This window comes from Bos indicus, chromosome 9, assembly GCF_029378745.1.
Source record: "Bos indicus isolate NIAB-ARS_2022 breed Sahiwal x Tharparkar chromosome 9, NIAB-ARS_B.indTharparkar_mat_pri_1.0, whole genome shotgun sequence".
Taxonomy (NCBI): domain Eukaryota; kingdom Metazoa; phylum Chordata; class Mammalia; order Artiodactyla; family Bovidae; genus Bos; species Bos indicus.
The window spans coordinates 23,590,378-23,609,289 of NC_091768.1; the positions used below are offsets into that span (position 1 = coordinate 23,590,378).

Sequence of the window (18,912 nt, forward strand, 5' to 3'; positions counted from 1 at the left end):
TTTAACACCCCACTCACACCAATGGACAGATCATCAAAACAGAAAACTAATAAGGAAACACAAGTCTTAAGTGATATATTAGATGAGATGCATCTCATTGTTATCTTCAGGACATTCCACTCCAATGCAGAAGAATACACCTTCTTCTCAAGTTTAAATGGAACATTCTCCAGAATAGACCACATTTTGGGTCAAAAATCAAATCTCAGTAAATGTAACAAAGTTAAATTGTATCAAGCATCTTCTCCAACCACAATGCTATGAGACTAGATATCAATTACAAGAAAAAACTGTAGGAAACACGAATACATGGAGATTAAACAATGTGTTTCTCAATAACCAACAGGTTACTGAAGAAGTCAAAAGGGCAATCAAAAAATTTCTAGAAACAAATGACAATGAAAACATGACAACTCAAAACCCATGGGATGCAGCAAGCAGTCCTAAGAGGGAAGTTTATAACAATACAATCCCACCTCAAGAAACAAGAAAACCATTGAATAGACAACTTAACTTTACACCTAAACCAAATGGAAAAAAAAGAACCAAAAACCCCCAAAATTAGTAGAAGGAAAGAAATCATAAAGATCTGACCAGAAATAAATGAAAAAGAAATGAAAGAAACAATAGTAAAGATTAATAAAACTAAAAGTTGGTTCTTTGAGAAGATAAACAAAATCGACAAACCTTTAGCGAGACTTATTAAGAAAAAAAGAAGAATCAAATCAACAAAATTAGAAATGAAAAAGGAGAGGTTACAACAGACAATGCAGAAATACAAAGGATTATAAGAGACTATCATGAACAAATATATGGAGAACCTGGAAGAAGAAACAGACAGACTCTTAGAAAAGTTCAATCTTCCAAGACAGAACCAGGAAGAAACAGAAATTATGAACAACCCAATTAAAAGCACTGAAACTGAAGCTCTGACCAAAATCTGCCAAAAAAACAAAAGCCCAGGACCAGATGCCTTTACAGGAGAATTCTATCTAACATTCAGAGAAGAGCTAATGCCTAGCCTTCTAAAACTCTTTCAAAAAATGGCAGAGGAAGGAACACTTCTAAACTCATTCTATGAGGCCACCGTCACCCTGATACCAAAAGCAAAGACAACACACAAAAAGAAAACTACAGGCCAGTATCACTGATGAACACAGATGCAAAAATCCTCAACAAAATTTTAACAAACAGAATTCAGCAACACATCAAAAAGCTCATACACCAATGTCAAGTTGGGTTTATTCCAGGGATGCAAGGATGCTTCACTATATGCAAATCAATCAATGTGATACACCATATTAACAAATTAAAAGTTAAAAACCATGTGATCTCAGCAGACGCAGAAAAAGCCTTTGACAAAATTCAGCACCCATGTATGATTAAACTCTTGAAAAAATGGGCATAGAAGGAACCTACCTCAACATAGTAAAGGCCACATACGATAGAAAAGAAAATGAAGTTGCTCAGTCATGTCTGACTCTTTGGGACCCCATGGACTGTAGCCTACCAGGCTCCTCTGTCCATGGGATTTTGAAGGCAAGAGTACTGCAGTGGGTTGCCATTTCCTTCTCCAGGGGATCTTCCCAAACCAGGGATCGAACCTGGGTCTCCTGCATTGCAAGCGGACACGTTACCGTTTGAGCCACCAGGGAAGTCATACATTTTAAGCATACAGCAAACATTATTCTCAATGGTGAAAAACACAAAGCATTCCCCCTAAGATCAGGAACAAGAAAAGGGTGTCTCAACATAGTTCTGGAAGTCCTAGCAGCAGCAATCAGAGAAGAAAAAGAAATAAAAGGAAACCAGATCGGAAAAGCAGCAGCAAAGCTCTCACTGTTTGCAGATGACATGATACGCTACATAGAAAACCCTAAAGACAGTATCAGAAAATTACTAGAGCTAATCAGTGAATTTAGCAAAGTTGCAGGATACATCAATACACAGAAATCACTTGTATTTCTCTATACTAACAATCAAAACTCAAAAGAAGAAATTAAGGAATCAATCCCATTCACCACTGCAACAAGAAGAATTAAATATCTAGGAATAAACTTACCTAAAGAGACAAAAGAACTGTACACAGAAAATTATAAGACACTAATAAAAGAACAACGGACTGGTTCCAAATAGGAAAAGGAGTACATCAAGGATGTATATTGTCACCCTGCTTATTTAACTTAGATGCAGAGTACATCATGAGAAACACTGGGCTTGATGAAGCACAAGCTGGAATCAAGATTTCCGGGAGAAATATCAATAACCTCAGATATGCAGATGACACCACCCTTATGGCAGAAAGTGAAAAAGAACTAAAGAGCCTCTTGATGAAAGTGAAAGAGGAGAGTGAAAAAGTTGGCTTAAAGCTCAACATTCAGAAAACTAAAATCATGGCATCCGGTCCCATCACTTCATGGGAAATAGATGGGGAAACAGCGGTTGACTTTATTTTTCTGGGCTCCAAAATCACTGCAGATGGTGACTGCAGCAATGAAATAAAAAGATGCTTGCTCCTTGGAAGGAAAGCTACAATCAACCTAGACAGCATATTAAAGCAGGGACATTACTTTGCCAACAAGGGTTCATCTAGTCAAGGCTATGGTTTTTCTAGTGGTCATGTATGGAGGTGAGAGTTGGACTATAAAGAAAGCTGAGTGCCGAAGAATTAATGCTTTTGAACTGTGGTGTTGGAGAAGACTCTTGAGAGTCCCTTGGACTGCAAGGAAATCCAACCAGTCCATCTTAAAGGAGATCAGTCCTGGGTGTTCACTGGAAGGACTGATGTTGAGGCTGAAACTCCAATATTTTGACCACCTGATCCAAAGAGCTGACTCATTGGAAAAGACTCTGATGCTGGGAAAGATTGAGGGCAGGAGGAGAAGGAGACGACAGAGGATGAGATGGTTAGATGGCATCATCAACTCAATGGACATGGGTTTGGGTGGACTCCGGGAGTTGGTGATGGACAGTGAGGCCTGGCATGCTGCAGTTCATGGGGTTGCAAAGAGTCAGACATGACTGAGCGACTGAACTGAATGAAAGAAATCAAAGATGACATAAACAGATGGAGAGATATTCCATGTTCCTGGGTAGGAAGAATCAGCAATCTACAGATTTAACCCGATCCCTATCAAATTACCAATGACATTTTTCACAGAACTAGAACAAAGAATTTCACAATTCATATGGAAGCACAGTTCAGTTCAGTTCAGTCGCTCAGTCATGTCCGACTCTTTGCGACCCCATGAATCACAGCACACCAGGCCTCCCTGTCCATCACCAACTCCCGGAGTGCACTGAGACTCATGTCCATCGAGTCAGTGATGCCATCCAGCAATCTCATCCTCTGTCGTCCCCTTCTCCTCCTGCCCCCAATCCCTCCCAGCATCAGAGTCTTTTCCAATGAGTCAACTCTGGAAGCACAAATGACCCCAAATAGCCAAAGCAATCTTGAGAAAGAAGAATGGTGTTGGAGGAATCAATCTGCCTGACTTCAGAATATACTACAAAGCTGCAGTCATCAAGACAGTATGGTATTGGCACAAAAACAGAAACATAGACCAATGGAACAACATAGAAAGCCCAGAAATCAACACATGCACCTATGGGTACCTTATATTTGACAAACGAAGCAAGAAGATACAATGGGGCAAAGACAGCCTCTTCAATAAAGGTGCTAGGGAAACTGGACAGCTACATGTAAAAGAATGAAATTAGGGCATTTCCTAACACCATACACAAAGATAAACTCAAAATGGATCAAAGACCTAAATGTAAGACCAGAAACTATAAAACTCTTAGAGGAAAACATAGAACACTCGATGACATAAATCAAAGCAAGATCCTCTACGACCCACCTCCTGCTGCTGCTGCTGCTGCTAAGTCACTTCAGTCATGTCCGACTCTGTGCGATCCCATAGATGACAGCAAACCAGGCTCCCCCATCCCTGGGATTCTCAAGGCAAGAACACTGGAGTGGGTTGCTATTTCCTTCTCCAATACATAAAAGTGAAAAGTGAAAGTGAAGTCGGTCAGTCGTGTCTGACTCTTAGCGACCCCATGGACTGCAGCCCACCAGGCTCCTCCATCCATGGGATTTTCCATGCAAGAGTACTGGAGTGAGTTGCCATTGCCTTCTCTGATGACCCACCTACTAGAGTAATGGAAATATAACCAAAAGTAAACAAGTGGGACCTGATTAAACTTTAAAGCTTTTGCACAGCAAAGGAAACTATAAGCAAGGTGGAAAGACAACCCTCAGAATGGGAGAAACTAATAGCAAATGAAACAACTGACAAAGGATTAATTTCCAAAATATATAGGCAGCTCACACAACTCAATATCAGGAAAACAAACAACCCAATACTAAAGTGGGAAAAATACCTAAACAGACGTTTCTCCAAAGAAGACATACAGATGGCTAACAAACACATGAAAAGATGCTCAACATCTCTCATTATTAGAGAAATGCAAATCAAAACTACAATGAGATATCACCTCACACCAATCAGAACGGTGATCATCAAAAAGTCTACAAACAATAAATGCTGGACAGGGTGTGGAGAAAAGGGAACACTCTAACACTGTTGGTGGGAATGTAAATTGATACAGCCACTATGGAAGACAGTATGAAGATTCCTTTAAAAACTAGGAATAAAACTACCATATGACCCAGCAATCCCACTCCTTAGGCATCTACCCTGAGGAAACCAAAATTGAAAAAGACACATGTATCCCATTGTTCATTGCAGCACGATTTACAATAGCTAGAACATGGAAGCAACCTAGATATCCATCAACAAATGAATGGATCAAGAAGTTGTGGTACATATACATGAAGGAATATTACTCAGCCATAAAAAGGAATGCATTTGAGTCAGTTCTGATGAGGTGGATGAACCTAGAACCTATTATACAGAGTGAAGTAAGTCAGAAAGAGAAAGATAAACATTGTATTCTAATCCATATATACAGAATCTATAAAAATGGTCTTCAAGAATTTACTTATAGGGCAGCAATGGACAAGCAGACATAGAGAATAGACTTATGGACATGGGGAGAGGGGAGGAGAGGGTGAGACACATGGGAAGAGTAACATGGAAACTTACATTACCATATGCAAGATAGCCAATGGGAACTTGGCTAAGAAATATGGCTAAGAAACTCAAACAGAGGCTCTGTATCAACCTATAGGGGTGGGGTGGGGAGGGAGACCGGGGGAGGTTCAAAAGGGAGGGGATATATGTATACCTATGGCTGATTCAGGTTGAGGCTTGACAGAAAAAAAAAAAATTCTGTAAAGCAATTATTGTTCAATAAAAAAATTAAAAAATAATTTGAAATACTGCATAAAATCTGATAGAATGCCATGAATACGTCACCTAAAATTAATACGTGTGAGCATTTTGATACAAATGCTGTGCTACATCTCACCCCATCTCTGCCTCTCCCTCTCCCCTCCTATTTATCTATCTATCTACTTACCTACCTATAACCTGATAGGTAAACAACAGTTTATATAGATGATCCTTTCTATAAGGAAAACAGTATTGCATCGAGTTTTTTTGTTATCATGAAACTAGGTATTCTTAAAATACTTCTTTTGTATATTTGTATTTTCTCATTTTTCAATAATGAACATGTATTGCTTAATTTGGAGAAGGCAATGGCACCCCACCCAGTACTCTTGCCTGGAAAATCCCATGGATGGAGCCTGGTAGGCTGCAGTCCATGGGGTCGCTAAGAGTCGGACACTACTGAGCGACTTCACTTTCACTTTTCACTTTCATGCATTGGAGAAGGAAATGGCAACCTGCTCCAGTATTCTTGCCTGGAGAATCCCAGGGATGGTGGAGCCTGATGGGCTGCCGTCTATGGGGTCGCACAGAGTCAGACACGACTGAAGCGACTTAGCAGCAGCAGCAGCAGCATTGCTTAATTTAAAAATAAAATATTTATATACTCAAAAAAGAATTATTCATCATAATACAGTTACCAGCTAAATTCTAACTCTTGTTTTTCTATGAAAAAAAATTCTCTGTTAACATAGCCATTATATAAATGCAATACAGATATGTGCTATTAAGGAAATTAAACAGACCATCTACAATTGATTATTCTCTTTATATAAGGGATAATGTGGCTAATTATTTTCTTTATAAAAAAGGCAATTGGCACAAATGTGCAAAATATTACCACTACATCAATACACCTTTGTGAAATCTACTAACTTTCAGATCTTACCTCTGAAACATTCCTTTCAATGACAGAACTTACAGTAGGCTTTTATATTTGTGATAGAAACTTATAAACATTTCTTCTTATTTTAAATTCAGAACTATAAGCAGCACATAAATATTCAACTTGAGCTTTTGTTGTTGCTGCTGTTAAAAGCATTAATATTTATTTCAATTGTTCCTTGCTGCAAAAGTATTTGAAGTAATATGATAAAGTAAAGCCATGGTTTTAAAAAACTACATTTTATATTTTACATATCTTTAAAGATGGTTACAATTTCACTTGAAATCAACAAAAGGGCCTGTTTAATGCCAACTCTGAATTTAGGAAATAATATACTCCTTGGGCTTCTATGGTGGGTCAGTGGTAAAGAACCCGCCTGCCAATTCAGGAGACTTGGGTTCAGTCCCCTGGTCAGGAAGATCTGCTGGAGAAGGAAATGGCAACCCACAAATCCCATGGATAGAGGAGCCTGATGAGCTACAGTCCACTGCATCACAGAAGTCGCACACAATTTAGCGACTAAATAACAATACTCCTTATTTTCAGGAAAATCTAAAATCTTTAAGTTACAAAATGTACACATAATAGAGGCAATTACTATCTCAAAGACAAACTTAGTTATGATCAACTACCTTTTTTACCCAAAAAATGTTCATTTAGTATCTGTAAAAGGAAATACAAATTGGTTTATAAAAAATAACTTCCCCATGATCTTAAATCTAGGAATGAAACACTGTATTTTAAAATGTCATATATACATTTATATTTAATGTTCTTTAGCCCACCACATTCCTCTATCCACGGGGATTCTCCACGAAAGGATGCTGTAACTGGTTGCCATGCTCTCCTCCATGGGATCGTCTCAACTCAGGGATCGAACCCAGGTCTCCCGCATTGCAGGCAGATTCTTTACCGTCTGAGCCACCAGGGGCCCAAATGAAGTTGTAGATTTTTCTGAACTTCTATCTCATTACATAATTTTTTTAATTGTAGCAAAAACTTGACAAAAAATAAATGAAGACACAAACTGTAAAATAAAACTTTACATACCTTGGCTTCCGAAATGCTAAACTATATTGTTGGCAAGCTAGACCCACAGTGGGAGTATAAACGATAGGCATGAATTTCTCAATGTCAGACATCAGCACTTTATAGAAGAGCTTTTCGTTTCTATCTTGAAGATCCATTAAGAGAAGATACCTGTGGAAATGGGACATAATTAGATCTACATTCCAACACAGTCATAAAATAGCTGTTTATAAAACTAAATGTTTGCAACAACATATACACTGGTTCAAAACTGGAAAGGAGTACAACAAAGCTGTAAATTGTCACCCTACTTATTTAACTTATATGCAGAGTACATCATGTGAAATGCTGGGCTGGATTAATTACAAGCTATAATCAAAATCTGCAGGAGAAATAACAACCTCAGATATGCAGATAATGCCACTCTAATTGCAGAAAATGAGACACTAAAGAGCCTCTTGATGAGGGTGAAAGAAGAGAGTGAAAATGCTGGCTTAAAACTCAACATTCAAGAAACGAAGATCATGGCATCTGGTCCCATGACTTCATGGCAAACAGAAGGGGAAAAAGTGGAAGCAGTGACAGATTTTATTTTCTTAGGCTCCAAAATCACTGTGGGTGGTGACTGTGGCCATGAAATTAAAAGATGTTTGCCCTTTGGAAGGAAAGCTATGGCAAACCTGGACAAAGTATTAAAAAGCAAAGACATCACTTTGCCAACAAAGGTCCACATAGGCAAAGCTATGATTTTTCCAGTAGTCATGTACAGATGTGAGAGTTGGACCATAAAGAAGGCTGAGTGCTGAAGAACTGATGCTTTCAAATTGTGGTGCTGAGGAAGACTCTAGAGTCTCCTGGACTGCAAGGAGATCAAACCAGTCAATGCTAAAGGAAATCAACCCTGAATATTCACTGGAAGGACTGATGCTGAAGCTCCAAAACTTCGAGTACCTCATGCAAAGAGCCAACTAATTGGAAAAGACCCTGATGCTGGGAAAAACTGAACACAAAAGGAGAAGGGGGTGGCTGAGGATGAGATGGTTAAACAGCATCACCGACTCAATGGATAAGAATTTGAGCAAACTCCGGGAGATGGTGAAGGACAGGGAAGCCTGGTGTGCTGCAGTCCATGGGGTAGCAAAGAATTGGACACGACTCAGCTACTGAACACATACAGTAATTTTTAGGTCACATAGAAAACATCTGATCAAAAAAGACTTTAGAAATATTCCTGGGACTTCCCTGGTGGTCTAGTAGTTAAGAACCCATCTTTCAATGCAAAGGACATGGGTTTGATCCCTGGTCAGGGATCTAAGATCCCACATGCCATGGGCCAACTAAACTCGCACACTGCAACTAGAGAGTCCTCATGCTTTAGAGTCCATGCTTCACTAGAGAAGCCTGCATACCGCAAGTAGAGAAAGTCTGTGCGCAACAATGAAGAGCCCTAGCCCCACAGCAAAGACCCAGTGTAGCCAAAATAATAATAAAATAAAAATTGGATCAGGTTGCAGTCTAAAAAAATAAAGAAATATTCCTAATCATCTAAAAAAATAAAGAACAATAACCTGAGCTGGTGTCATTCAAACACTAAAATCAGGGCTGAAACAGCACAGTTTTATTTAATATTTAAATGACTTTATCCCTATTTTAAAATGAAAGACAAATGAAAAAAACCACTATAGATAAAGTTTAAACAGTAACTTAACTAACTAAATACAAAGACTTCATCATTTAATTTGCAGTACTGAAGAGCCAAGAAAAATGACAAGCAGAAAATAACTACGGAATGTTAACAATGACCCTAAAAATTACTAAGGTAAGAAAGTTTAAGGGACTTTTCTAATTATTTAGATCAAGAGGTCTTTTTCTTTCTAGAGGCATTTCTGAACCAGAATTATCTTTAAAATATCAACCTTATCATATTACTTGTAATCTTCAGTGGTTTATACAATAAAACTTAAACTGTTTGGTACAACTTGGAAGAATCTTGCAAAACTGTCCTTAATAGTCCTACCAGCCTTTTTGGATTGATTCTCGTTCTCTGAAATAGTTGAAAATGCATAGAATTTGGAGTCAGAGACACAAGGATTCTAATCCGTGGCAAATAGATGTTATTTCAACTACTAACACTAACAACTGGGAAGAAAATGATGACTTTTAAAAGATGATGCTAACACTGATCTAGCCATGTGGAAATCATCATCGCTAAGTCAACACTTTTTAGGACACTTGACACAAGTGGTTTTCCCTACAGCTCCATACACTCTCTTTACCTGAATTCCAGGTCACCAGATTCTCTCAATTTTCCCTTTTCACTGATCATTCCTTTTTTTCTTTCTTTGCTGTTTTCTCCTGGGCTCTAGAGGCTTTCTAACACTCATCTCTATTACATTACGAGATTATGCTGGCTTTGCTTCAGTGCTAAGTTGCTTCAGTCATGTCCAACTCTTTGTGACCCCATGGACTGTGGCCCTCCAGGATCCTGTCCCTGGGATTCTCCAGGCAAGAATACTGGAGTGGGTTGCCATGCCCTCCTCCATGGGATCTTCCCAACCCACAGATCGAACCTCTTTTATATCTCCTGCACGGGCAGACATATTCTTTACAACTAGCTTTGCTTCAGTTCAGTTCAGTTCAGTCACTCAGTCGTGTCTGACTCTTTGTGACCCCATGGACTGCAGCACACCAGGCCTCCCTGTCCATCAAAACTCCTGGAGTTTACTCAAACTCATGCCCATTGAGTCGGTGATGCCATCCAACCATCTCATCCTCTGCTGTCCCCTTCTCTTCCCACCTTCAATCTTTCCCAGAATCAGGGTCTTTTCAAATGAGTCAGCTCTTTGCATCAGGTGGCCAAAGTTTTGGAGTTTCAGCTTCAACATTAGTTCTTCCAATGAATATTCAGGACTGATTTCCTTCAGGATGGACTGGATGGATCTCCTTGCAGTCCAAGGGACTCTCAAGCATCTTCTCCAACACCACAGTTCAAAAGCATCAACTCTTCGGCACTCAGCTTTCTTTATAGTCCAACTCTCACATCCATACATGACTACTGGAAAAACCATAGCCTTGACTAGACGGGCTTTTGTCAGCAAAGTAATGTCTCTGCAGAATTCTTAATATGCTGTCTAGTTTGGTCAAAACTTTTCTTCCAAGGAGTAAGCATCTTTTAATTTCATGGCTGCAGTCACCATCTGCAGTGATTTTGCTTCAAGATCTATCCAAATCTACACACCTTCATTGCTACCATCCAGGATCTAAATCACCATCATCTTTTGCCTGTAAGTCTCCTAAATACTCTTATATTCTATTCTCAACATTGCAAAGTTTTCTAGAAATATAGCTCAGATCATGCTGACCTTCTGTTCAAAACCTTGAATGAGCCCCTCTTTCACTCAGAGAAACAGCAAAAGCCTTACAACTATGGCCTCCATAATCCATCTTTAACAATCTATCCTCCATGACCTAACTTCTTCTCCTGACCTACTGTTCTCCTACTCACTCATCCTGCTCCAGACACACGTCTCCCTGTTGGTCCCTGAATGTGCCAGCTAAAAGAACACTGCTCCTCAGTCTCCTCATGGCTAACTGTCTCACTGCCTTTCATTACTCACTCATAACCCACCTTCTCACTGAAGTCCATCCTGACCATGGAACTAAACAATGAAAAGTGACCCTACCCACCCCCTCGCATTCTCAGTCCCTCTTACCACACTCCATCTTCTCTTTTTTTCATAAGCATTTGTCACTTTCTAGCATATTAAATAATTCATTCATTATTTTACCATTTACTACTTTTCAAAAATAATTTACCTAAGTTTCATGAGGGCAGAGATCATTGCCTCTAATCCCAGTATTGAAAAGAGCACCTGACACTAAGTTGATGCTCAGTATTTGAGGGACATTCTGCGATAAAACTACGAAGTCACTAGCTCTGAGGAGGCAAGTGATACAATGGCCCAGGAAAAGAATGTAAAGTAAAAATGAAAGAGAATAAAGGAAGGACTTTAGAAACACATGGAAGGGATGGTAAAGTTTAAGAAGCAAATACACATGGTTGAATAACTGAGTCAGCCTTTCCTCAGCTGACCCATTACCACCTGTGTGTGTGTGGAGGGGTGCTCTTCAGTCATGTCTGACTGTGACCACATGGACTATAGCCCAACGGACTCCTCTGTCAGTGGAATTCTCCAGGCCAAGAATACTGGAGTGGGTTGCCATTTCCTCCTCCAGGAGATCTTCCTGACCCCAGGGACCAAACCCACATCTTCTGCTTGGCAGACCGATTCTTTACCACTGTGCCACCTGGGAAGCCCATTACCACCTTCAGGCTCATAAAAGAAGTGGTCATGGCAGGGATAAAGGGTACCCATGAGCTCAGCAACATGAACTTCCACCCTCAAGGCTGACCTGGCCACAGACACTGCTGAGGGCCCAAACTGCCAGCAGCAGAGACTGACACTGAGCCCCTGATACGCACTGTCCCATGTGGTCGTCAGCAAACTCCCTGGTGGCAAGTTGATTACATTGGACAAGTTCTACCATGGAAGGAACAGCATTGGCTCTTACTGGAATAGACCTTCACTCTGTATGAAGACTTGCCTTCCCTGCATACAATGCTCCTGTCAACACTACCCTCCAGGGACTTACAAGATGCCTCATTCAACATCATGGTACTCTACCCAGCATGGCTTCTGACCAAGGAACTCACATCAGGGAAAATGAAGTAAGGCAATGGGTCCTGCTAATCGAACCCACTGTTCTTACATGTTCCCCAACATCCTAAAGCAGCTGGCTTAACAGAATGCTGGAATGGCCTTCTGAAGATTCAGTTACAGTACCAGCTAGGGGGCAACATGTCGCAAAGCTGGGCAAGGTTCTCTGGGAGGCTATACCTGCTCTGAATCAGAGCCCAATATATGGTTCTATTTCTCCCACAGCCAGCATTCACAGGTCCCAGAATCAAGGGGGGTCGAAACAGAAGTGGCACCATCGCTGTCATTCCCAACTATACGTGTGTGCTTAGTCATTTCAGTCGTGTCTGACTCTTTGCAACCCTATGGACAGCCACATTCCTTCCTCCAGGAGATCTTCCTGACCCAGAGATCACACCTACATCTCCAGCCTGGCAGGCAGATTCTTTACTACTGAGCCACCTGGGAAGCCCCCAAGTGATCCACTATCAATTCCTGCTTCCTGTCCCTGAGATCTTATGCTCCACTGGCCCCAAAGTGTTCATTCCAAAGGGAAGAATGTCTTACTGGGAGACAATGATTCCAATGAACTGGAAGTTAAGACCGCCACTGACCACTCTGGGTACCACATGCCTCTGAATCAACAGGCAAAGAAGTAAGTTACTGTGCTGGTGGGGGTGACCGATCCTGACTCCAAAGGGAAACTGGACTACCACTCAATAATGGAGGTAAGGAAAAGGATGTCTGGAATACAAGAGATCCCTTAGGGGCTCCCCACAATTAAAGTCAATGGAAAACTACAATACCGAATTCTGATAGGACTACTAATGGGCCAGACCCTTCAGAATTAAAAATTTGGCTACCAGGGAAAGAATCAAGACTGGCTGAAGTACTTGCTGAAAGCAAGGGAAATGTGAAATGGGTAGGGGAAGAAGACAGTTATAAATATCAGCTGTGATAATACGACCAGCTATAGAAATGAGGAGTGCAATTATTATGAGTATTTCTTCCTTACTATGTTATGAATACATTTGTGTGTACATAAATACATATATATCTGTGCATATATAAATATGTATAATACATATGCAAAGATACATAAACAAATATAATTTTTCCCTCTTTTATCCCTTTATCATGTTACATAAGATGCACTGACTGTATATCATAGTACTTGAATACAGTTTGCCAACAAAAGTCCGTCTAGTCAAGGCTATGGTTTTTCCAGTAGTCATGTATGGATGTGAGAGTTGGACTATAAAGAAAGCTGAGCACTGAAAAATTGATGCTTTTGAACTGGGTGTTGGAGAAGACTCTTGAGAGTTCCTTGGACTGCAAGGAGATCCAACCAGTCTATGCTAAAGGAGATCAGTCCTGGAGGGACTGATGTTGAAGCTGAAACTCCAATACTTTGGCCACCTGATGCGGAGAGCTGGCTCATTTGAAAGGACCCTGATGCTGGGAAAGATTGAGGGCAGGAGGAGAAGGGGACGACAGAGGATGAGATGGTTGGATGGCATCACCGACTCAATGGACATGGGTTTGGGTGAACTCCAGGAGTTGGTGATGGACAGGGAGGCCTGGCGTGCTGCAGTTCATGGGGTCGCAAAGAGTCGGACACGACTGAGCACCTAAACTGAACTGAACAGACACGACTGAGCGACTAAACTGAGCTGAACGCTTTGAACAATGTGGTGGTTAAGGGTGCCAACCCTAACACAGTCAAAAAATCCAGGTATACCTTACAGTTGGCCCTCTACAAGTGTAGTTCCCATTCAGGGATTCAATCAACTATGGATTGTGTAAGTACTGTAGGATGCATTTATTGAGAAAAATCCACATATAGGCGGACCCATATAATTCAAATCTGTGTGATTCAAGGGTCAAATGTATTGTTAACTTTACATCATAGTATTAAAGTTAAAAGATATCAAGGAGAAAAGTAAACATATCCTTAGGATTTTACATTCTCTTTTAGGTTAAAGTGTTAGCATGTTTTCAGTTTTTCCTGGGCTAGTTCTATCATGTTAGGCTCAAGTATGACCTTTTTATTGTCTTTATGCAGAGATTAAGTTTAGTTTAAGGAGAAAGTCATGGCTTCCAAGTTGAAAAGGAGAGGTTAATTTTATGTGTCAACATGGCTGGGACACAGTATCCAGATATCTGGTCCACTATTTTGGACTTTTCTGTGAAGGTAGTTTTAGGATGAGACTCACATCTAAATTGGTGTATTCTGAATAAAGCAGAGTACCCTCCATAATGTTGGTGGGCCTCATCCAATCATTTAAAAACCTTAATGGAACAAAGACTGGCCTTCCCTCTAACTCCTCAACAAAAAAATAGTTTAAGCCTTTGAACTTGAATCAGATTCTTCCCCAGGGCTCCAGCTGGCCAGTCTACCTGCAGATTTAGGACTGACCAAGCCTCCACTTGAGCTCATTCTTAACAATCAAAATCAAGTAATCAATCAATAAACCCCTCCCCCTCTCATTATGTATATAATCACACATATACATCCTGTTGGTTCTATATCTCTGGAAAACCCTATTATGCAGACTTAATAGATACGGGGTTAGCTCTCTCTTCTAACCTTCACAATAACATTTTCAAGTAACTATTATTCTCTTCAACCCAGAGATGGAAAAACTGAGGCTTAGGTGGGTTTAACACCTTAAGGGGCTTTCCTAGTGGCTCAAGTGGTAATGAATCCACCTGCAATGCAGGAGCCATAGGAGATGCAGGTTCTATCCCTGGGTCGGGAAAATCCCCTGGAGGAGAAATGGCAATCCATTCCACTATTCTTGCCTGAAGAATCCCATGGACAGAGGAGGCTGGTGATCTACAGTCCACAGTGTTACAGAATCAGACACAGCTGAAACCACTTAGCATGCACGCATGCAACATTTTAATACAAAAAGAGTCCAAAGAAAACAGTGAGACACATGCAGTGGTTGTAACGGTTTACTCAGCGATCCAATGCTCCTGAGATACAGCTGGGATTTCAGCTTCAGCTGGCTAATTCCAAAGGTGGGGAACAATGTTACCTTTACCCTTGTATAAACATGGAAACTGGATTGCAGACAAAGTAAGTGACCTAAACTCTGAACAGTGTTGGAGCCACACTTGGAAACCTGAACAGTGCACTTTCACCTAAAATGTACCTGAGGTCTGACTCAAAGCCACTTTCACCTAGTCTGGAATGGCATCTCCCCGTAACTGACCTTGATAGCAACAACTCTGTCACAGGAGAAAAAAGTCATTTCTCTGTGGATACAGTTTAGAAAAGAAAATTTTATCTTCTTCAGATGTTCCTACACAGGATAAATTCTTTTACAAACATTACTGTATTTACAGGCAAATCTTCCTCAAAGCTGACTACTCTTTCTAAAGCACTAAATATTTAAACTTGCTCATCTAATAAGACATAAACTAGACAGCTGCCTCAGAGAAACATAAAAAAATCACCTTCGGGAACATGTTACCTGTCAAAATCAGAGTTCAGACGCTCAAAATTCTTAAGTACTCGAAGGACCTGGACATCCTGACTGATGAAGGAGGGTGGCAACAGGCCATGAATGTTCAGTTGCTGCCTCTCTTCCAGGGTAAAAGCCAAGTCCTATAGAGAAAAGAAAAATGCAATAATTTGAGGGGGAAAAGGACAAAATGCTTATCTACACACCAGTGAGATCAGTAAGTATATGGAATTGAAAATCAGATCTGGCATCCATTCAAGCACAGCCATGTGACTGTGAGAAAATCATGGGGTCTCTCCACACCTCAGTTTCCTCACTTTTCAATATTAGGATAGCATTTTCAGATTCGTGTCACTTAGATATTGTTAGGATAAAATCAGGTGATGCATAGGAGGAGATTATCTGAAGACATGCAAGTGAAAGAAGATGTAATTGTCAGTACTGGAATCATTAAATGGAAAAATGAATAGCAGTTATTTTAAGAGATTTTAAAATGAGGAACATGAGGAGGTCGCCTATGACATACTGTGTTTCTATTGGGCTGGCGAAAAACGTTTGTTTGGGTTTTTCTGTCACATCGCACACAAAAAGGTGAACCAACTCTTTGGCCAAACCAATACATACAAAATAGGTTGGAGACACTGTATCTATGATTTCAAGGCAACTTTTCCAACACTCCTCTCCCAAACTATCTCCTTCTTTTATACACTTCTAGTTATACAAAATTTCTCCCTACTGCCTGGACACATCGCACTCCTTTATCCTTCCAGGATACCATGGACAAGAAAGTCTTCCCTGCTTCTCTCCTTCCAAGCCGTACCTCGAATGCCACCTCCTCTCTAAAGCCTTTCCAGTCTCACCCAGTAAGCCCACTGGAGCCTTACTATTATATCTACATGATCAGTTTACATGAACACTGACTGTACAAAACAGCAGTATTACAAACTATGAGGCTCAAAAACAAGCAAACCAAATAGAACTGATGAATGGATACAAAAATGCAGAATGGACCTAAGAGACAGGCCGGGTTATAGTATGAGGCAAGTAAAGCAGAGAAACCCCAGGAGTCATGAACCTGGAAGCATTGGGATGAGGAGTCTCCCTGGAAAGGTCTCTTGCTCCAGATACTGAAGCCCAAGAGGCTTGTTTGATCAGATTGAGCCCACTCTGGGTCTGGCCCTACCATGACCACGCCTGGCTTTGCTCCACGTGCTATCCACACAGCTGGTGCCCATTTCCACGGTGTTTTGCTCCACTAGCAGCCATTCCCTTCAGTGCAAAAGCCCCCAGTGTTACATGGCTGGTCATGGATCCTTCAGAGTCTAATGCACGTGGACAGTAGGAGGATGGTCCCCCGCTGAGAGGACACCCCCCCCCCCACCCCGCCCCCCACCACTGCCTATCCAGTCTAGTGCCCCTGCTCCTGGCTGCCTGCAGCACAGCAGACCAGCCATCCTCTCTGTCCTCTGCCTGGATCCCAGTCCATACCAGGGGACCCCATGGCGTTGCTGGAACCTTTCCATGCCAATTTCTTTTTTATTTGTGCTTTGTGTTTCCACAAGGATGCAAACTCCATGAGGTCAGGGAATTTTATCTTTTTTTCCCATTACTTTATCCCTAGTGCTCAGAATACTAACCGATCTAATTAGACCTCAGTAATGTGCTACATGGATCCCTGGGTCAGGAAGATCCCCTGGAGGAGGGCATGGCAACCCACTCCAGTGTTCTTGCTTGGAGAATCCCATGGACAGAGGAGCCTGGCGGGCCAGAGTCCACAGGGTCCCAAAGAGTCGGACACGACTGAAGCAACTGAGCACACGTGCACAATGTGCTACATAAACAAAACAGAAAGTTTTAAAAATTTTACAGACTTACATTCAAAATTTGAAAGCATTAAAACGGCTGCTCAGGATACTGATTAGCCTGGTAAAATTATTTTTTTGTCCTTTTTTTAATATAAATTTATTTATTTTAATTGGAGGCTAATTACTTTACAATATTGTATGGGCTTGCCATACATCAACATGCATCCACCACGGTGTACACGTTTTCCCCATCCTGAACCCCCTCCCAGCTCCCTCCCTGTACCATCCCTCTGGGTCATCCCAGTGCACCAGCCCCGAGCATCCTGTATCATGCATCAAACCCGGTCTGGTGATTCGTTTCACATATGATATTATACATGTTTCAATGCCATTCTCCCAAATCATCCCACCCTCGCCCTCTCCCACAGAGTCCAAAAGACTGTTCTATACATCTGTGTCTCTTTTGCTGTCTCGCATACAGGGTTATCATTACCATCTTTCTGAATTCCATATATATGCGTTAATATACTGTATTGGTGTTTTTCTTTCTGGCTTACTTCACTCTGTATAATATAAGCTTGGTAAAATTATATTTTAAATTTAAAGTAACCAGAAAGGGATGTTTTTGAGAAAAAGGAATCTACACAGAATAGAAGACATAGTTCACCTGCTAAAGATACAACTTTTAATAAAGATACAAAGTAAAATGTCAGGAAATAACTCCTAAAGTTGAAGCAAAATTATATACAGTAATGTATTTGTAAAAGAAGCCTCAACAGACTTTTCTTTAGCTTGAAATAAAACTTGTAAGTTAAAAATAGGGGAAAAAAATGCTGGGCTGAAATTAAAGTCTCAAAAACATATAAATGTATCTGAAGCAGCAGCAAACTTCTGAATGTTATGCCCTTGAAAATCTGCCTGCAAAAATAGTAATCAAAATACTAATATTCTTAGAATAAGGCGCATTATTAGAAGTACTGACATAGTCTTGTTCTTTCGCTTTACAAGGCACTAACTTATGTATTGGTGAAATTAGCCAGTCTTTTTACATGAATTTTCCAATGTCTGGTCTGAAACAATTCCTCAGTCTAACAGTTCTGGCATATCTTATGCCATGTAAACAAAAATGCCATCTGGGTATCTCCTGATATTCTTTGATGTTTAATAACTACAAACTTCCATACACTATTAGCCAAATTTTCCAAGATACACTGAAGTGCCAATTCAACTCTTAAGAAAACAAAAACATCGAACCTGGACTGGCGACTCGTTTCATATATGATATTATACATGTTTCAATGCCATTCTCCTGGATGCTTGGGGCTGGTGCACTGGGACGACCCAGAGGGATGGTACGGGGAGGGAGGAGGAAGGAGGGTTCAGGATGGGGAACACGTGTATACCCGTGGTGGATGCATGTTGATATATGGCAAAACCAATACAATATTGTAAAGTTAAAAAAAATTAATTTAATTTAATTTAAAAAAAAGAGAACAACAACAAAAAAAAACACTACGACTTGGGAATCTGGAACACTGAGCTAAGTTCAAGTGCTATGACTGGGCTCACATCGTACTGCTATGCACCGTGCTCAGTCGCTTGGTCACGTCAGACTCTTCGCGACCCCATGCACTGTAGCCCACCAGGCTCCTCTGTCCATGAGGA

The 18,912-nt window shown here is 40.7% G+C and overlaps 1 protein-coding gene across 1 annotated transcript in view; it reads right to left on the bottom strand.

Moving 5' to 3' along the window:
• ME1 (malic enzyme 1) overlaps positions 1-18,912 on the bottom strand; it is a 219,916-nt gene that overhangs the window by 171,393 nt on the left and 29,611 nt on the right. Inside the window, exons 2-3 of the mRNA XM_070795794.1 lie at positions 15,452-15,585; positions 7,294-7,443 (exon numbers count right to left, since the gene is read on the bottom strand). Of these exons, the coding sequence (XP_070651895.1) occupies positions 7,294-7,443; positions 15,452-15,585 (284 nt within the window). The remainder of the gene's footprint in view (positions 1-7,293; positions 7,444-15,451; positions 15,586-18,912) is intronic.